Here is a 21,777-nt window from a genome sequence, read left to right as displayed (position 1 = left end):
TGGAAATAGCAACCAGACAACGGGGAGATGTGATTGGAGAGTAGGGTGTGATCATCTGACTGGGCAGAAAAAGCATACATTCCCAATGGGTCACAGGACAGATTTGGAGTGACATGGATTGGAATGAGGAAGAGTTGCAGGTAATTGGTACTGAGTTCTGAAGAAGGGTTACTGGATCCAAAACATTAAACTTGCTCTTTCTCCCTCTCATAGGTACAGCTAGACCTGCGGAGTTTTTCCAGCTATTTCTGCTTTGGTTTCTAGTTTCCAGCATTCTTTGAGTTTTTATTTCGTTTACTTGGCAAAGCTGGCTGTTTGAGCTAGAAAACCAGAATAAACTGCACCAAAGTTCTGGTTCCTCTAGTCTGTTGGTCATTATGTGAAAACTAGGCTTTCTGTGCGTAACTGAGTAGCGTTTTAAAAAAAAAATTAAGCTGGCGCTGTGTTTGTCAAAAGTCACGACCATCACACACAGGAGGTAGAACTTTGTGCAGGGAATGGATTTCGAGGCTTCTACACCCAGCTCATTTTGTCTCTCTCCCCTTGTTACTGCCCTTCCCTGTGCTACTTTATTCCTTATGTTTTCAGAGCCTTTCGAAACACTTTTTACAGGGAATGTTTATAATTTGTTAAGTATTGGGAATGAGCTGGGGTGTTTTTTTTTACGGTGAGACAGAGTACTTGGAAGTACTTCAAAGCCAGTTAAGTAAGGAAACTGAGGGTTGACTTGTATTTTTTCTAATTTAGAGCAGGAAAGTTACAAATTATAATGCCTGTTTCTCTCCCATTACATTTGCTGTCTGGAATTACAAGTAACTCCTGTTATTTGGATTTGATTGCTTTTAAACTGTTTTCTCAAGAGGTGCCCTTTTACAAGCATGGCCAGGTGAACTGCTAATTGTTACTTCTTCAAACCTCAGGGTTACCATGAATAACGTGTAGGAGCAATATTCCACGATGTCAATTATTTACCTAATTATAATAACTTGCTAGCATCAACTTTGAATGCAAAGATACCATATGGTACAAAACTCCTAATTTGTAATGTATGGTGAATGATTCACGTTCTTGACTTGGTGCCATTCTCTAAGATTAGGAATAATCTTGTGTCCCCAAGATTCTGAACTTAATCCTTGCTATCTCAAAAAAAATGGTTCCATGTTCCTTTTTTGCTTTTGGATACTCTTTCAACACAGGACTAAACTTTTTTTCCCCACCCTGAGAACATTTCTGGTTAACTTATTAAAATCAGCTGAACCACTTGTCTGTTCGTGCTTTACCTCTGCTTTTCATTCTGTTCTTGTACTGCAGTGTTGTAAGTTGCTTATTTCCCAGTCACACTGTGGTATCATGTGCCTCTTGGGATGCATAGCTTTCTTCTCACAACTTCAATCTAACTCACCCAATGACCTTGCCAGAGCTGTGGGAGACGTTGTTCTCTAGTAGCAGCAGAAGATTCACATACCAATTGGCTGCTGTTAGAGGTTAGGTAGCCAGAAAAAACAACTTTCTAAGTCATAAACTGTGTCTCTACCAATAGTTGTTTCCTGTTATGCATCACTTGCTCTCCAACTCCCTCTAGCGAATTAAGAAAATAGTTCTTCATTACTAAACTTGCTTTCCGTAAAGCTTGAGTGCAAGCTCTCTGCATAGCTGTGGGGAAACCATTAAAGCAATCCGCAGGAATCTCAAACACTGTCACATCTACTAAGAAACACAATGGTTCCTGGACCTTGTAGGAAGTGTTATTCTGGCTGCCTGCTCCTTCTCTGTGGAGGTCTCGGTGCTTTAGAGAGAGCAAGCATAGGAACAGGAACAGGAGTAGGGTGTTCAGTGCTTGAAGCTTATTCTAACATTCAGTGACCTAACTCCATAATGCTTGCCTTTACCCTCCGTAGACCTTCTTGTGTTAAATTTACAAGAATCAATTAATATAATTTTAATATGACATTAAGTCAACCATCAAAGATGTCGGTGAGTCCTCTTTTGGAGTACCGTGTGCAGTTTTGGTCTCTCTGTTACAGAGAGGATACTATTAAACTGTAGAGGGTTCAGAAAAGATTTACCAGGATGGTACTGGGAATGGAGGGTTTGAGTTAAAAGGACAGGCTGGATAGGCTTGGACTTTTTTCACTGGAGTGTAGGAGGTTGAGGAATGACCTAATAGAGGTTTTTAAAATCATAGGGTGTCTTTTCTGTCGGGCAGGGATTTCAAGACTAGGGAGCATTTTTGTTAGGATGAGAGGAGAAAGATTTTAAAAAGGGCATGAGTGGCATCTTTTACACAGTGCGTGGTTCGTGTGTGGAAGGAACTTCCAGTGGAAGTGGTGGATGTCAGTACAGTTACAATGTTTAAAATACATTTGGATAAGTTCATGATTAAGAAATGTTTGGAGGGATATGGGCCAAGCGCAGGCAGATGGGACTAGTTTAGTTCGGGATTATGGCCAGCATGGACTGGCTGGACTGAAGGGTCTGTTTCGCTCAATGACTCAATACTGTTAACTGTAGAAGCAAGTTATAAATACTAACACTTAGTAGATTTTGTTTTATTAACTTTGCTCCTGAAAGGTCTGACTCTAACTTTTAGACTCTGTGCCCTAAGTCTGGATTCCACAACTAACAGAAATAGGTTAGATAGAAACTCCCAGATTTAATTTAAATACCTTAAATGTTGATCAGAGAAGGTGATCTTCTAAATTCTGAGAATACAATGTTAGTGTTTTAATCTTGCCTTGAAACTGAACCATTAATTCAGGAATCGTTGTAGTAAATTTATGCTGCAGTCCCTCCAAGACCAATCCTACTTAGTGAGGTGTCTCGCACTAAGCAAAGCACATCAGGTATTGCCTCCTCAGAGCTTTGTTTCACTAGGCTTAACAAAAACCCCTCATTCATTCCTCTAGGTGCAATGCCCAGCATTCCACACCATTTTGATCATTTTCTGTACCTGTCCCTGGTGTTTTATTGATTTTTGTATATGGAGTCTCAAGTCTCTTTTGAGCCGTGTTCTTTCATTTTGTTTTGCTACAAATTAGAATCCTTACATGTGATAACACAAATCTATTTACAATGCCTATTATTGTCATTGACTGACTAACTACCTGAAGGTCTGGCTTTTAATCTGGCACTGTGGCTCAGTGGTTAGCACTGCTGTCTAACAACTCCAGGAATCAGGTTTGATTCCAGCCTTAGGTGTTTGTGTGTGTGTGTCACATTCTCCCCATGTCTGTGTGGGTTTCCTCTGGGAGCTTCAGTTTCCTCCCACAGTCCAAGGATGTGCAAGTTAGGTGTATTGGCCGTGCCTATGTGCCCATTAGTGTCCAGGGGTGTGCAGGATAGGTGGGTTAGCCATGGGAATGCAGGGTTACAATGATAAGCTGGAGGATCTGGTGGGGGTGCTGTTTTGGAGGTTCGGCGTGGACTCAATGGCCTGATTTTTCTGCCCATTTTAAGTGAAAAAAGAAAACTAGCATGTTCTTCATCACCTGGGGTATTAAATAGGGTATCCCCACTACTGACAGGTTTTCACAGTGGATTCTGAGTGTGTTAATTTGACAAAAATGTGTCTCTCCCTGAAGCAGACCACACAACCCTTGCATAACCACAAATGGACATTTCCACATACAGTTAGACTGACAATGAGCAGTAATAGCTGCAGCCTGTAATACAGATTGGACAGTAAATGTGAGATTGTGTCATTGAAGGCAAATTGGGCAGCAAAGCAAAGCAAAGCTGGAGTGTGTGTTCCATGGCTGGAAATGGAAAAAGGAGCTCCAGTCTTGGCTAATGAGGCATTCACCACCCCACACACAGACCCTTGGCACCAGATTAGGTTAGGGCCTGGACGGGAGGGATTACAATGGATATGTGTTCTGACATCATTCTCCTCCATGCCAAAATTGAATAGATTTTAAGATCTCAGTTAGAGAATTAATTGATTTTTTTTGTTTGTTTTTAAAACAGATCTTCCTAGTTGCGTATTTCCCAGACATGGAGCTAAACTGGGAATGGCTTGCTGAAAAGAATTTAGAGGATGAAAAAGCAGGGTACTGAGGGGAGAGGATATTGGTTTTTATTTTTCACCAGGTATTGGCTGGTGATGAACATTTCTCCTCTGAAAGCCCTAATACATTTGCAGATGGGCTTTCTGGTTGTTAGTGAACGATCTGCTCAGAGGAAAGGAGGGACAGAGGGGAGATTCCCCAGTTTCAAGAGCCTCTTTCTCAAAGAGCTCTAGCCTGTAGTACTTTAGGTGTTTACCATGGTAAAACAGTGCACTGGGATGAATTGATCTACCATGATGCAGCCTGGGGATGGGTCTATCATGGCCTTTGGAAGTGTTGAGAGAGGTGAAAGTAGAAGCCATTGGGGATCCTTTTACTGGGCTGTGTGAGAATGCAGCGAAAAGGAGGAGACTCTCCTTGGTTACACTCCAGTTGGCTGGACTCATGACACCTGTGATTACTGTAGTAAGCCTGTAGGGGAAGTGGCTGACAAATAGTTCTCTCTTTTTGGTTGCTGGGCATTAATCTGGTCAAAGTTTGGACTTCAAAACCAATCTCCATCCTCTTCCCTCAGTCGGCACCTGAGAGGTGTAGATTTAAAAGTAAATGAGTACTGTCCAGTTCTAACAGGGTCTTCAAAAAGACAGCATTGTAGTGGCCCTGATGGAGGCTAGAGGGGAAATCAAAAGTAATTGCTGCAAAGCTCCTGCAGTATAAATCACAGGGATAGTGTCCTATCTCTGAGCCAGGAGGTCTGGGCTCAAATCCCTCCTCCCCTGGAGGTGTCAGAGCATCTACAAACACTGATTAAAATATTTTCAGTGATCTTGTGACAGCAATAAATCAAATCAAATCAAAATACAGTACAAGTGCAAGCACATAACAGAATGGTGAGCTGATTTCCCGGCTCATCTTGTTTTCACCCTCTGATATGCATATTTTAAAAGTCAGCCTGTTTAGATATGATACGATGATTCCATGGGGGATGTGAAGCCAGATCTTCTGACCCAGAGATAGGGACGCTACCATGCACATGCACCCAAGTACAGTGAAACGTTTTGTCTCGTGTGCAGTACACACAGGCCAATCACGGTGTTTAGACAGAGCAAGGCATACAAGGTTATGTTTTCTAGATGGTAACCTCACATCTGAATTTAAATGAAACCAATATTATTACTTAATTATGGATCTTGATGAAGGTGAGTGATGTGATGGTACTGGATGACTGCTTTCTGCAGTATGTTGTCCCTGATACCTCTGAGTTCAACCTCAGTCTGAGCAAGAACCTGTATGATACCTCTCCAATTCTCCAATATTCTTCCTGTCCTACTTGTTTTACACGCTGCTTTTTCCCCTCTTTCTCCGTTTCGTTCAGTCTTTAATACTCTCTTCAAATTGGGATAAAGTCTAAAATGTTTATGTATTTTGTTTTTTGATTTAGGATTCTGGATATGATATTGAACTGTTTGAAAATGTACCTGACCCTGAATTCATCTGCACCATTTGTCATGGTGTGCTCAAAGATCCTGTGGAACTCCTCTGCCAGCATGTCTTCTGCAGAGGCTGTGTTATGAAGTGGCTTACAGAGTAAAGACAATTTATTAATAACTTCTTAATAGATACATGCATAGTTCCTGATGTATTTCAATGGTGTGCATACCTTCTGTGGGGTGAGTTAATTTGAAAATGCTGGAACGTTGAACAAAAAAACTTTGTGAAAGCAATTAATTTTGATCCATCCCACTTTACATGTGGGCATATTTTCAAGGACTTCTTACAGAGTCAACTGAAACATCATACTTGCTGTTAGCCTGCAGTCATAGCAAACTCCTTGTATTTGTGAGGCTATTCAATGGAAAAGTCTTTTTTTTTTCTGCCCTAGATAAGTTGTATTCTGATCTGCTGAGGGGTGAAAAATGTCAACGTGAGATTTCTCTTTCCCTTTAGAAACCACCCTTGCAGCTACTTTTGAAAATTCTCTTGTCAACTAAAAGCAGGTTTTGGATTCTTCTGTTTGGAACAGAGGGTAAAACGTTCTCTGTTTGTTTGGATTAGGTTTGAATTCAGTTCGCAAAAGTTAGTGTATTCTTGCACAGGAGTGTCCACTCATCAGTATTTCAGAGCAAAGTACGTTATTTAGGAAATTGGATCTTTTCCAGTGTATGTGTAGCCTTTTAGGATCATAGAATTTTACAGTACATAAGGAAGCCATTCAACCCATTGTGTCTGTACCAGCTCCCAAAAGAGCTACCCAGCTAGTCCCAATCTCTGTAGCTGTCTAAATTCATCACTTTGAAATATCTATCCAGCACTGTTTTGAAACGTGCTATGGAATCCGCCTTCACCACTCTCCCATGCAGCACGTTCCAAATCCAAACAACACTGAGTAAAGAAGTTTCTCCTCATTTCACTTTTAGCTCTCTTGCTGACTATCTTGGAATTGTGGTCTCCTAGTTATTGACATAGCAACTCGTGGAAACTGAATATTTTTCTGTACCCTGTCAAAATTGTTCATAATTTTGAACATCTCAATAGGGTCACCTCTTATTCTCCTTGGACAGAGAGTGTTTAGCCCAATTTCTCTAACCTTTCCTTGTATCTAAAATACCTCATTCCTGGTATCAGTCTAGTAAATCTCCCTTTGAACTCTCTCCAGGGCTTTAACATCCTTCCTTAGATGAGGTACCTAGAACTGAACACACTATGCTAAACGTAGTCCAACCAATGATCGATAGAGTTGTAATAGCACCTTCTTGCTTTTATACCTTATGCTTCTATTTATAAATCCAAGGGTCCCAGAAGCTTCCTTAACTGTTACAAATTACCTGGCCACCTTCAGAGAATCATGTTCGTGAACCCCCAAGGTCCATCTGCTCTTGTCTTCCCCTCGGAGTTGTACCACTGAGCCTGTATTGTCTCTCCATGTTTCTTCTACCAAAATGAACTTCTTCATCTCTTTGTTTTGAAATAGAGATTTCCTTAGTTTTATCTCATTAAGGTAAATCTCAGTAGTCTCCACTTTTGTAGGTTCATAGATATTCATGATGCAGAATGTAAGCTCCTGTTTAGACATGGCCTATAATGGCTTTTGATTTGATTTATTATTGTCACATGTACTTAGGAACAGTGAAAAGTTTTGTTTTGCATGCAGTATGAGCAGATCGCATCATACAAAGTGCATTAGGATAATAGGACAGAGCAAGAAATGCAGTGTTACAGCTGCAGAGGGGATGCACAAATAGTGAGATCACATTAAATTTAAAACTTGAGAGGTCTGTTCAGAAGTCTAATAACAGCAGGGAAGAAGTTGTTCTTCAGTCTGGTATGTGTGTTTAAGTTTTTCGCATCTTCTTCCCAATGAAAGAGATTATAACCAGGGTAGGAGGGGTCTTTGATGTTGGCTGCCTTCCTGAGGCAACGAGAAATATAAATGGAGTCAATGGATAGAAGGTTGGTTTGTGCAATGAATGTTTCTGCTAGGGTGTCAATAGTTGTGTAGAATAACCTTGACACCCAGGATGGGGGAGAACATGAAGCAAGTTGTCTTTGGCTAATTGCTATCCAGTAACATTGCTGTACAATAGATCGCTGAAGATTCAACCCATTAGTTTGCTTGGGTATACAATCAAGTAGTCTAGCAAAGCTCAAACATGAACAGTGCATAGCTAGCTGAGGCTGCTGAGGATTACCTCTTCCATTTCCTAAATATTAGATCTGTAATTGGGAGAGGGAGAAAGATGAGAAACTGGAAAGGATATGTGGAGGTGACAGAATTCTTTTGGGTCTGCTAAACAACTGTTAAGAATTCAATGAAGTATGCATTGAAATGTTTGCATGAAAATATCACTTAGGCTGAAGTGATCTGCATATTAATTTGCTAGGATGGCACGGTGGCTCAGTGGATAGCACTGTTGCCTCACGGTGCCAGGGACCCGGGTTCAGTTTCAGCCTCGGGCAACCATCTATGTGGAGTTTGCACGTTCTGTCTGTGTCTGCGTGGATTTCCTCCAGATATTCCGGTTTCCTCCCACAGTCCAAAGATGTGTAGGTTACGTGGATTGGCCATGGGAAACACAGGGATAGGGTAGTTGGAGGGGGTGGGGGGGGCGGTCTGTCTCGGCTACTCATTGGAGGGTCAGTGTAGACTTGATGGGCTGAGTGGTCTGCTTCCACACTGTAGGGATTCTATGAAGTTAAGGCTTGTGCCTGTAAAACATGATACCAAAATAAACTTTCACAAAATTATATAAATAGTTCAAGGTGCTCAAATGGGTTGCCTAGTGAAAATGTTTTCCAGATTGTGACTGTATATTCTGGATTGGAGCAGGATTTGCTTGTACTTAATGGAATATACCTTTCCTCAGGAAGCAAGAATGTCCATATTGCAGGAAGAAGGTGAGAAGGGTGGCTCGATCTGTCATCCCTATGATCCACAACATGATTGCCCGATTGATCGTGAAGGTAAATTGTCCAACTAAGCATATATAACTGTTCTCAGTCACCAATTAAAATCTGTCCTGATTTAAGGACATCACCGTACTGCAGTGTGTAGTGTAAGATTTCAGTCCCTATGATTTCTCTTAGCCCTTTATTTTTTGCAATTCTGAGAGTAGTAGAATGTATGGCTGCCCTCTGAATTATTAGGGAAAAGCAGCACACGCTCACACAGCCAACACACATCTCATGAACAAAAAAAAAATCCTTTTGCCTTCCGATGAGGTCTTTCTGTGTTAGTGCAGGAGTCACAACAACTGCTCTTTTTACCTCCTTTCTCATCACCATCCAGGGTGTCAAACACTTCACCCAAGTGAAACATCGATGTGATATTTCTGATATTTCTTTCTCTTTGTGAGCAGTAAATTTGGTATACGAATGTGGTCTGCTCTACATTGGCAAGACCAACCAGATAGGAAGCCTCTTTATGGAATACCTTTGTTCAGATTGCAAGTATGAAGCTGAGTGGATGGTTGTCGTTTTCATTTTCCACCATGTTCTCATGCGAGCATCTCTGTCCTTGTTCCAATACGGCTCGACTTTTAATAGGGAATTTGTCCTTCTGAATACCATATTGATATTTCAATTGGTAATTTCTGCTCCCGCATTTTATATCCTTTTTTGTTTTTCCATCCAAGAACAACAGTCTGCCATTCGTCCTTCCTTTGGACATCTCTTTTTTTTTTTTTTTATTTGTTTGTTCACTTGTCCTAATCCCATCCCCTTTTGGGCCTTGCAAGCTATCACACACCTTCCTGTTTCTTTTCCGACCCTCCCACATTTCACCTTCTTTAACCTATTAGATTTCTAACTTTCCCAGTTCTGGTGAAGGATCTGTTTTTTTTTCCACTCTCCACATTGCTGCCTGACCTTATTTTTCTTTGTTTGTGCTTTTGATTCCAATTGATGTACTGTTATTGTTTCAGACATTATTTAGCCCTGGTTAAAGTTTACTCTTTCTGGTCTTGGTATGTCAATAATCCAGGTCCATGTTTGAGCAAATTATTCTGCGTTTCTCAAAATAAAGTGAAGTTCTCCTCCTGTTGTTGAATAACAGTTCTTTACATTTCTATAATGCAGTGTGAAAACAGAGTCTATGGCTGCTGGGAAACCTTTCCACTTGAACAGTACCCACAGCATAAAGCTGCTTGTGACTTTAGGATAGTGAAGTGCAAGCATGAAGCCTGTACAACTGAAGTATTTCAGAAGAACCTTGCTGCTCACGAACAGGTTTGCGAACACTGGAGCCAGCCGTGCAGAATGGGATGTGGCGTCCAACTTACCCCAAATCAACTGTCTGAACACAACTGTTACAAGGATGTGAAAAGAAAGTACAAAGAGAAGATCAGGGTTCTCAAAAGCCGTTTGTACAGAATGCACTGTCGCCTAAAGCTAGCCGAAAAAATTCTTCAGGATTTGGGCCCTCGGGATTGTTCCCAGCTCTCAAAGCATTTCGTCTATGTAGACGATGGTGAGTACTCATGTATCTGCACAAAATGGATCTCTAGAGTAAAATTGCAGAATGGCAGCAACGACCGTATTGCATGCAGGAAATTGAAATCTGACCAACTGTTGAGTGAACTTTGTGGCAGTATCTTGCAGAGAGTGAGAGATGACACCGAAACAATTCTCCAGGCAATGATGATCAGAGATCTGATGGAAAAATATTTGCATAGATTCTAATGCTAAGGATATAAAACCTAGCTTTTAACAATGATGGCATAAAGATTTTTAGCACCTGGTCTAAAATCCCAAAAACTGAATTGCACAACCTCAGTGGGCTTCCCAAACTCTTTGGTCCTAAAAAGTGATTTGGGTGTTTGTGAACTTTTAAGGCTGCTTTAAATTCTCAGTTTTTTTTTTTCTGGTGAGTATGGTCTTAATAGACTATGGTTTCTGAAGCTGGGGTGCTGCCAGAAAAAGCTGAATTGGCAGTTTTTATTTTAATTTTGGAGAATTGCAGAGTTTTCCGCCCTACGAGAGAAAGATGATTGGTTAGCAGGTGAACGTGGAGATGGGACGTGCAGTCTCAAAGCAGGGAGTGTGCCGATGCTGTAGTTTTGAGGTTTATCCCCTGGTTTCTTTTAAGAGAGATTGCTATAGATTGCTCAATGAGGTGAGGTGCCTGATAACTGGAGGCTTGCTAATGTTGTACCCTTTGTTTAAGGAAGGTTGTAAAGGAGAAACTGTGGAACTATAGACCTGTGAATCTGACTTTGGTTGTGGGCAGATTGTTGGAGGTTATTATAAAAGATGGGATTTATGGACATTCTAGAGAGGCAAAAATTGACTAGGGATAGCCAGCATGGTTTTGTGTGAGGAAAATCATGTCTAACAAACTTGATTTGAGTTTTTTTTTGGAAGTTACCAAAAAGATTGAGGGCAGAGCAGTAGACATTGTTTACATGGATTTTAGTAAAGCCTTGGACAAGGTTCCATGTGGCAGACTAATCAGTAAAGTTAGGTCACATGAGACTCTGTGAGCTTGCCAATTGGATACATAATTTGCTTAACAGCAGGAGACAGTGATGGAGGATTGATTTTTCCGGCAGATGTCCTGCCACCAGCAGTGTTCCACAGGGATTGGTTCTGGGTCCTCTTTTGTCATTTATAAACAATTTGGATGAGAATATAGAAGGCATGGTCAGGAAGTTTATGGATGACACCAGAATTGGTGGCATAATAGACAGTGAAGAAGGGACCTTGATCAAATGGGTCAATGGGCTGAAAAATGGCAGATGGGAGTTCAATCTAGATAAATGTGAGGTGTTGTACTAAAATGCAATACCAAACAAGAGGTAGGGTTTATGCAATTAATGGTAGGGTGTTGGGTAATGTTGTAGAACAGAGGAACCTAGGGGTTCAGGTACTTTGAATTTTGTGTTACATATGGATAGCATGGTTAAAAAGGTGTTTAGCACACTTGCCTTATTGCTTCGTCCTTTGAGTACAGGAGCTGGGAATTTGTGTGGAGGTTGTACAGGACATTGGTGAGGCCTCTTCTGGAATACTGTGTCCAGTTCTGTTTGCCCAGTTATAAGAAGAATATTATTAAACTGGAGAGGGTTCAGAAGAAATTTACCAGGATGTTGCCGGATACAGAAGGTTTGATTTATAAAGAAAGGCTGAATTTTTCACTGGAGCGAGGAGGTTGAGAAGTGACATTGTAGAAATTTATAAAATAATGAGGAGTATAGATAGTTAGTGTTCATCTAGGCAAAAGAAAACTGGGGAGCACATTTTTAGGGTGAGAGGAGAGAGATTTTAAAAAAGACATGAGGGACAAATATTTTACAGAGGGTGGTTTGTGAGTGGAATGAACTTCCTGAGGAAGTAGTAAATGTGGGTATAATTACAATATTTAAAAGATGTTTGCGTAGGCACATAAATAGGAAAGGTTTGGAGGGACATGGTGAGGAGCAGGCAGATGGGACTAGTTTAGTGTGGGATTATGTTTGGCATGGACTTGCTGGACAGAAGGGTCTGTTTCCATGCTGTATGACTGTGACAGGTACTGAGCTAGCTAGTTAAGACCACTTAAATAAACAGCTTCGGAGGCCTTGGCTTTTTTTTTTTAGTAAAACAGCCTTAATGTGTGTGTCCAGCTCTCTCATTAGGATTTCTGGGTTTTGGTTTTTCGGGGGGGGGGTGGTCATCTCAATACAGTTGGAAGCTTCAGTGAATGTCCCCTGGCTGCTACTCTCTCTGAGTTTTCTCGTTATTTTTTCCCTCTTGGATGGGAGAACTGCATGTGGGAATCTGTCTGGATTTTCCTTTTTGCCAAGTGGTGTGTTTGAGATGCTACTATATTGGAACAGTTAATTAGTAATAAGTACTGTATCTATTATTCTGTAAGTTTTCCAGTAGGTATTCTAAATTCCTTTGGTATTTTTAGCTACAGTGTTTAAATACATTGTTTTGCTTAACGTTGAGTAGTTCGACCAGGCATATTGCTTCTGGAACAGGCACTTCACATTTGCCTTTTAAAAATTAGAAAAAGTTAGGGTCTAGGCTACCTTCTTAAACTATTTGGAAGGGGTTTGGTCTGATCCATAACAGGAGAGATGGGTAATGCACGACATTTCTCCTTACACCCATCCCTGTCCCTTCATTAATCAATGTAAGAGACTTCCCCACCTTATTCAACTGTTGCACCGCGGGTCTGAGTCTGAGTTCTTTATAAAACTGCCGAACAAATTTGATGTAAATTAATACATTGCTTTTTGAACTTGCAGAAGTTTCTCTTTCCTATGTTCAATTGCACTAGGGTATAGTAGATTTTGGGGTGCTGATTATTTGCAATATTGAATGAGAAACCTGATAAACCTATTGGTTGACAGCAGGCAAAATTGCCATGAACTCTGCTGCCTTTCGATTAAAAGTCCAGCTCATATCCATGAGGGAAGTGAACCTGCCACCCTTCACCAATCTGGCCTAATATAACCACACTACATTTCTTACAGTGCCTGAAATGAATTTGCAAACCATATGGCTGTGCACCAGTCGTTTGGGTAAGAAATGTGGTCAGCATTTCCCACATCCTAAGAACAAAGGATTTTTTTTTTCTGTAAAGTAACACATGTTGGATGATTGCATTCCAGGTATTCCTGCCAACTTGAACAGACTTAACTGGAAGACTTATTTTCAAATTTCTGGCTTAAAAACTGGTTTCTGTGATTCAAGTGTTTGCAAATTTGAGAACTGCATGAAAAGAACAAGTTGCTTGAGACCACAGCTAACATCTCGAGGTCTAACTTGCATAGGAGTGCATTTTATTTTGTTCTGAAGTTTGAGCTTTGTACAGTCCTGTTGAATACTATCAACAACCAGAATAGGCTACCCTATTTTGAGATGTTGATACAATAATAAAAATGCAACTGATGTATTTTTGTCTTTCAGAAAGTGAGGACTTGGCTGCTGAAGGCCAGGAAGAAGATCACTGCAACATTTTGGATGCATCTGAATATAGTGAAAATGAAAGCCTGTATTCCTGGCACTCAAGTGACTTGGATAATGGAGAAGGACCAGTAGCAGTTGAAGGCAAGTTAGGACAGAACTGGAGAGTGGGTGCAGAGAAGATGTTATTGAATTAAAAGATGACTTGTTTGAGTGTGCAATAAATTTAATAGAATTATCTAAATAGCAACTGTCAAGTCAAGGTTAACATGATGTGTTTAATATAGAAAAATGCTTTGCAAACATCAGTCAGACAACCAGAAAAGTTCAATAAATGGACTTCACAATTATTGAGAATATACGAAGGTACATTGTTTTAAGGGGCCTTAATGAATCAAATCTCTTCTGGCTGGATCTGCTACTTCATATGTTAGACATGTCTAAGGCCCACAGATCTTTTATCTTTCTAATCACTCAAACATGTTTCACAGACTGCATGCCATCTGATATGGTGGCACAGGAGAGACCTGGATGGGTGGTTATCAAAAATATTTTGGGCACTATAACAATCCTTTAGTTAAATTTGGGGAAGCAAAAAAAATTTAAGTTCCAATTTGAGGTAGTGACTTCCTTTTTAAAGGAAAAAAAAGTTGTGCTTCAAATGAACACTATCCAGGCTTTGTTAGTTACCTAATTCTATTGCTACAGAGTTGCAAAGTAGGCCCTTGAGTGATTCTTTGGCCTTACCCCTAACATTTCTGAATTCCAACAGGTTTTCTCGTTTCACCAAATGCCAACTTGGCTGTGTCAAAAATGTGCTCTGGTAATTGCCACTGATCATGTGTTGAAGGTATGGCAGCTGTGGTTACTTGCTATGTGATTTCTGTTCCACGACTGCCTGCTTATTTAATGAATCACAATGCTGAGAAATCAAGTTTGTATACAATGACAATATGCGGGAGTCAGAAGACTGCTCTTGAAACTCGAAGATTTAAAAACTAAGCACAGCAATAGATATTGTTGTCCTCTTCGAGCCATTCAACACAAATCAGGAATGATCTTCTGTTTCCATGTCCACATCCCTTTACACTTTCTCTGATGAAAAATAAGTTGACCTTAACCTTGAATAGACACTATCATTGAGCCTCCGTAATCCTCTGCAATAGAGAATCTCAAAAGTTTGAGGCCTTTCAAACAAATTTGACTTTTTCTAGCATTTTGTACTAATCAGCCTGTCATTTCTGTGCTAGCTCCCCAGAGGAGCTATTCGCGTAGTGCCAGTACCCACCACCTCCCTATAATCCTGCATTGTTTTTTCTGTTTCATGTAACAAACCAATTCCTTCTTGATAGGCTCTGTTGAATCTTCATCCACACCATACTGAAGCAGTGCATTCCAGATCCTAACCACATACTGTGGAGACATTTCTCCTCGTGTCTCTTACTACTTTGGCCTATCACATTAATTTTGTGCCTTTTCGTACTTGATCATTCCGCCAGTTGGAACAAATTTTCCCCACTTATTCTCAGACCCTTCACGATGTTGAATACCTCAATCAAATATCCTTTCAACCTTCTCTTCAAAGAAAGCAGTACCAATTTCTCCAATCCATCTGCATGGCTGGAGTTCACTTCTTTCCTTAAATATTGCCCTCATGAGACACATTTTTCCAGTTGAGGCTGAACAAGTGTAATGTAAGTTTAGTGTATTGTCCGTGCTCTTGTATTCTCTTCCCCTATTAATAAAACTAAGGTATTGTATACTGTACTTATTAACCACTTCAATCCTGTCCTGCCACCTTCCATAATATATACTCACATACATCCAAGTCCTTTTGCTCCACACCATTGTCAATCTTCTCATCTCAGTTCTAAATCATCAGTCCCTTACGCTGACGCTGTATCCCAATGTTCAAAATTCCCCAACGACTTGGAAACTACTTATTTGTTTGTTGTATTAAGACCTTGAGATTACCTCTCAACCCTCTAAACTGCAGAGGCTAGACCCAATCTATTCAGTCTCTTATTGTAGGACAACACTCTCATTTCCAGGTACTAATCTTATGATTAGTTTGGACTGTACCATCTCCAAGGCAAAATATACCTTTCCTTTAGATATGATCTTGCCAAACCCCTATGCAATTTGACATATTGTCCTTGGGTAGGAATGTCAATGGCTAGGTCAGCATTTATTGTTACTCCTAACAGCCCATGAGAAGGTGAATGAGTCACCGTTTTTGTACCACTGCAGTCCATGTTGTTATGATCCCAGCTATTGGTACTGGACAAGTCAGATCCCTGAGTGAAGCCTGGCTCAATGGTCCAAAGTTTTATTTTCCTTTGTTCACAAAGAAGTCAATCTCTGAACATACTCACAAAAAAGCTGCCAGTGTACTTTTAACGAAGGAACATAAAAATGTATTATACAGGAGACAAACACAAACTATATTACACAGGGCAAGAACTACTAAAGTAAGTAATCTCATTATAAACATCAGAAAGATTCATCACTTTTTTTCTTTAATCCCAGAAATACCCTTAAAGATACTTGAACCTCAGTGAGTCACCTGATCTCTCTCCTAGCTTCTTGCTCAGCTGGCATGGCTGTATTGGTTTCCTTCTGGCAAATCGTTATGCCTTCACTTAATGCTGTTTTCTTCAGTTAATGTTTCCCTCAGGCATCCTTAAAACAATCTGCTTGTTCAGCTTGTTATTGCTTAACAAAGAATCGAAGTGGGCCATTTGACTTGTATGTTCCCTAAACTTCAACAGTCTTTGTACTGAAGTTGGTTGGCTCGCCGAGCTGGTTTCTTGTTTCACAGACGTTTCGTTACCATGCTGGGTAACATCCTCAGTGCTGCCTCCGATGAAACGTCTGTGTGTTTTCCCGCCTGGGTTTTAAACTCTTGGGGTCCGTTGAGCTGGATTGCCTCACTTCCAGTTTTCCTTTGTAGTGGAATGTATATGGGGTCAAATTCAATGTGTTTATTAATAGCATGCTTTGTGGAGTGCCAGGCTTCTAGGAATTCTCATGCCTGTCTCCGCTTAGCTTGTCCCAGTCGAAATGGTGGTTCTCCTTGTCCATGTGGATTGAGATGAGTCAGTATTGGTCGTGTCTTTGTGTAGCCAGTTGGTGTTCGTGTACCCTTGTTGTGTTTATTAATAGCATGATACCCTAACAACAAGGGTACATGAACACCAACTGTCTACAAAAAGACACGACCAATACTCACTCATCTCAATCCACATGGACAAGGAGAACCACCATTTCGACTGGGACAAGCTAAGCGGAGACAGGCATGAGAATTCCTAGAAGCCTGGCACTCCACAAAGCATGCTATTAATAAACACATTGAATTTGACCCCATATACATTCCACTACAAAGGAAAACTGGAAGTGAGGCAATCCAGCTCAACGGACGCCAGAGTTTAAAACCCAGGCGGGAAAACACACCAATGCTTCATCGGAGGCTGCACTGAGGATGCTACCCAGCATGGTAACGAAACATCTGCGAAACAAGAAACCAGCTCGGCGAGCCGAACAACCTCAACGCCCACAACCTGAGCTACAGACCTACTCCAAAACCTTAGAGTCTTTGTACGTTGCCTTATTTGCTGACACCCTTCACAGCTTTCTGCTTCTTAATTGATCTTTACAAGCACCTCACTTTTTGTAAAATCCATCTGGTTCAAAAATCCCTTTTGTTTTTTTTTGGGGAAGCCATCTTTACCTGGTCTGGTCTACATGTGACTCCAGACCCACACAAATGTGATTGACTCTTAACTGGATCTCCAGACCTTTCTCAGAGGGCACACAGTTCAAGGCACTTAGGGATGGGCAACAAATGTCAGCCTTGCTGGTGACAAAACAAAAACATGCACTTAACACAATTCTTTTAACTTTAAAATTTTCAAACTTATTGTGTGCACTTGAGTAAACTGACACTGCTGCGGACTTTCAGATGGCACACTAGACAAATCTTTCATCATTTTGTTTCATTCCTACTGATGCGTGAGGGATTTGGCACAATACTGGAATTCATTTTCTGATTAGGCGGATCATGTTAATCTTTGGCTGTATTGGCATTAATCCAGTCTGTTCTTAGTTGTACTTTTTTGTTTGAATTATCTGTAGCAGCAGGCAGTTTAAAGAACATCAAGAAAAAAAAAGTACCTAAAAGCACTGAAGCATTGTCAAAGCAACTACTGAAACATACACGATCAGAACGAATGCTATGTAATGTGAAGTTTTTGCTTTCATTCTTCCAGATGCTCCTGTTTTTTTGATTGCTGTCATGTTTCTCAATATTATGGATATTTTTATATTTCTGGCTAGCCATGACATTAAGCAGCTCAAACTGTTCAGAATGCACTCTGAGGTACCCTAATGAAGGAGACTGCCACATATTGGTGATAAGGATTTGAATTAATTTCCAGATACCTGTATTCTAGTTGGGATCTATTTTTATGTTGGGAATTCTAATTCAGCAAATGGAAGGTGGCTTTTATGCAAGTTCACAAATAATTTGTACCTAAGCAACTGCAAATTAACAGACTACATATGAAAATTATAAGACCATTGTAAAGTGCCTAATCTATTGAATGAATTTTCTGAAGTAGATCTTTAGCCTGTTAAATTTCCATCTTTACTCAGATGAATTAGATGATACTGAAGATGAGTGTCTGAATGAAGCAGTAACTGAGGACACCATTTCAATCAGTTCCAGTTCCAGCACTGAACAAGAAGCCAATTGTGCCAGGGCACAGACCCACTTATATTTTGAAACAGATGATGATGGTAACATTGCTTCTGAGAATGTCAGTTCCTTCTCTGGTCAAGATGCTTCAAACAGAAAAAGGCTCAGGCCATGGATGCTACAATGTTCCATTAGGTAGGTTATAAAATTAGATCCCAAATTTAAAAAAAAATTTTTTTTTGGGGCCAGTGATTTATTTCCAATCACTAATTGCTCTTGAGTAGTTGCTGATGATCCAGCACCTTGAATCACTGCAGTTCAAGTGGTGCAGGTCATTGGTTTGGAAGGATTTGTCAAAAGAGCCTTGCTGAGTTGCTGTTGTAAATCTTGTCGGTAGTACATGCCACTGTGCATTGATCAACAGGGTGCCAGTCAAATAGTTGTTTTGTCCTGGACAGGCAAGTATTTCATCACATTCCTCACCTTGTGCTTCTAAATGGTGGACAGACTTTGATTCAGGAGCTGAGTTACTCACTACAGAAGTCCTAAGTTCTGATCTCTGTTCTAGCTGTAGTATTTGTGTTGCTGATCCAATAAAGTTTCAGGTTAATGGTAACCTCTAGGATGTTGATTTGTGAGACATTCGGCATTAGCAATGTCATGGGAAATGGTTAGATTCTAATTGTGTAATCAATGAACATTCCCATTTCTTTCCCTATACTTGGGGGGGGGGGGGGGGAGAAAGGGGGGAAGAAAGGTTATTGATGATGTAGCTGAAGATGTTTGGACCTGCAGAGATGTCCTTGAACTGTAGTCAGTTTCCAAGTGACTATCAGGGCGACTTGAGGGTGGCCCGGTGGCACAGTGGCTCAGTGGTTAGCACTGCTGCCTCGCAGCACTAGGGACCCGGGTTCGATTCCATCCTCGGGCGACTGTCTGTGTGGAGTTTGCACGTTCTCCCCGTGTCTGCGTGGGTTTCCTCCCACAGTCCAAAGAAGTGCAGTTTAGGTGGATTGACCATGATAAATTCCCTGTAGCGTTCAGGGATGTGTAGGTTAGGTGGGTTATAGGGGAATGGGTCTGGATGGGATGCTCTGAGGGTCGGTGTGAACTTGTTGGGCCAAAGGGCCTGTTTCCACACTGTAGGGATTCTATGATATCACATCCAGCAAAAAGGAAATGACTACAACCAAGGGAGAGTGGTGTTTCTTTTTCCCCCCAATTCCCACTGACTTCTGTTTTGTCAAGCCGATTTTGATACATTCGGTAAAATGGTCTTTTGATGTAAAGAAGTGACCTAGTTACTAAAATGTCTGTTTGCACTCGAGTCCCAAGCTAGATCTTGACACTGGACAGACATCCTGTGCAGTAATATAGTAAAGCAATCGTATTACAATTTCATGTTACCACTCGTTACAATGCTGTTGGTATGAAAGTGCAAAGCACACAATGTAGGGTGCACTTCTTTTTTAAAAAAAAAACATTCATGGGATATGTACGTCTCTGCCTATGCCAGCATTTATTGCTTATAAGGCAGCTAAGAGTCAATCACATTGCTGTGGGTCTGGAGCCACATGCCGACCAGACCAGGAAAGGATGACCGATTTCTTTCCCTAAAGGACATTAGTGAACCAGATGGGTGTTTCCCCAACAACTGACAATGAATTTATGGTCATCATTAAGACCCTTTAATTCCACTTTCCTGATTGAATTCTGCCATGGTGGGATTTGAACCCAGGTCCCCAAAACATTTGAGTGTTTCTGGAGTAATAGTCCAGTGATAACACCACTAGGTCATTGCCTCCCTGAGCTATTAATGAGTACTGTGTTGAAAGAGTAAAATCTCTGGCTAACCCACAATGTATTTGTAATTCTTGATTAATAGTATCAGAGGGCAAATACGTCACTAAAGTAAGGGGAATTAATCAGGCTTTTGAGGCTGAGGGTTTTTTTCCTGGAAATTACCTTAACATAAGCCCTTTGTTTCATACATGCGTAATTGTGTATTTTTGTAAACTAGCACTGCTATTTAATGGGGGAAGTCTGCTTAAATTTTCAAAGAAACAGTCTCTTAAGGAGATACAAAGAAAAAAGTATGCGCAATGGGAAGTAATGTTTGTAAAATTCCATGAAGGAAAAATGTTTTTGTCTGAACTGAACACCTGCTAAAACTCAAGCATTCCACTGATTATCCCGTTTCCATAACTATCTATAGTACTTTCCTTTCTTTTAGGTAACTTTTAAAAAGGGTATTTTAATTACATCTATATTTTGCTTTGTGGCAACCAATCCTAATCACATCAGTTACTGTAAACTTAAATTTAATCCATACTTATTTCTCCTACATTTCAGGAGTCGAAAGGCTACTTGGAAGCGCAGCAACCTCAGATTATTATCCAGAAGACAGCATAGCCAGCCACGTTGATAGTGTTTCCTTTTTAATGGGATGATTGCGAAGATGACTCTTTAAATGAATGTTTTGCTCATTTCTATAATTAATGGTGCACCCTTAAACTGTTTGATTCTTGTAAGTCAGTAATAGTAAATGTTTGCTAAAGGTAGTTGTTATATCTAGACCTGCCACTAGTATGTTTCTTCTCCAGCGATGAAGGTATGGTGCTGGCCCAATTAAAAACAAGTCTCTTCTTCCACAAACCCCTCCCTCAATAAATGTGACCTGAGTTATGTTTCAAATACAGGCTTAAATTATACTTTATCATACTGTCTTCTCATGCTCTTTTTACCATGTTATATTTTGAATGCAAAAATGCTTTAAGTCTAGAATTTGATGGAAAAATATTCAGGTGCAGTGAACTAACTCTTAATTTCCTATGCAATTTTTTTCTTTGCCGTTGCATTAAATTGGATTTATGCATGTTGTGATGAACAAAGTTTTCATCTGCATTGAACTTACAATCATGAATTATTCATTATTACACACTGTATGCAATCTTGTTTTTGTAATTTTATTTCATTTCTTGCACTTTATGAAAATTTAGCACAGTACAAGAAGTCCAAAATGCTATCTTAGCTACATGTTAAAAAATGTGATAATGGTACTCAGATTTCATTATCACGCCAAGTGAAGCAGAGATCCCAATACTTATTCGGAGGAAACCTGAAAAGAAAGCTGTGAAGCAGGCAACTTCCTATTTTTTTCTGGTGTGCTTTTACCACTGGATTAACTTTGCCTAAAAACTTTCATTTGTAATATTTTCTATCCTGTAACTTGGATAAGACGGTGATTAAATTTTTTAATCCAAAAGTTCCATCTCAAAAAAAATTCAATGGAGGAAATAAAGTAATCCCAGTGCGTCGGCAAAGTTGCTTTTTTTGGGGCAGTTACTGAGTCTTAAGCTGTCTACCTGGTTCTGCTGTCCTATTAGTATAGTATAACCATTGTTATTGAACTTTATACTTAAATTTGCAGCACAGAGTTATATTTGGCTATTCTACATTTGTAAACTTTTTGAAATAAAGAATTAGCATTGAATTTTTCTAAATGTTGAATGTTTAAGATGTTAACAAAAGTTCGTTAATCAATTGACTAGATTTTTATACGCCTGCAATTAAACTGACATTTTTAGTTTACTTACTATAGATAACTACTTGGATGCAGATACAGAATGTAGTATAGCTAAGTTTGCAGATGACAAATAGGTGAAAAGGCAAATATGAGGGTGA

The 21,777-nt window shown here is 40.1% G+C and overlaps 1 protein-coding gene across 2 annotated transcripts; it reads left to right on the top strand.

The window, feature by feature from the left end:
- rnf151 (ring finger protein 151) lies at positions 1-20,970 on the top strand. Of its 2 annotated transcripts, XM_020522164.2 has the most exons (7): positions 1-140; positions 5,449-5,594; positions 8,372-8,468; positions 9,582-9,972; positions 13,401-13,541; positions 18,051-18,288; positions 20,446-20,970. In XM_020522164.2, exons 1-7 carry the CDS (start codon positions 114-116, stop codon positions 20,516-20,518), a joined length of 1,113 nt encoding a protein of 370 aa, XP_020377753.2. In that variant the 5' UTR covers positions 1-113; the 3' UTR covers positions 20,519-20,970. The 2 variants fall into 2 exon arrangements, with proteins under 2 accessions (XP_020377753.2, XP_048465367.1); XM_048609410.1 differs by lacking the exon at positions 5,449-5,594 and having other exon boundaries at positions 2-140.
- The last annotated feature ends 807 nt before the right edge of the window (positions 20,971-21,777 follow it).

The sequence above is a fragment of the Rhincodon typus genome, chromosome 21 (assembly GCF_021869965.1).
Source record: "Rhincodon typus isolate 14 chromosome 21, sRhiTyp1.1, whole genome shotgun sequence".
Lineage (NCBI taxonomy): Eukaryota > Metazoa > Chordata > Chondrichthyes > Orectolobiformes > Rhincodontidae > Rhincodon > Rhincodon typus.
The sequence above is the reverse complement of the archived record's forward strand: the minus strand, read 5'-3'. Positions and strand labels throughout refer to the sequence as shown.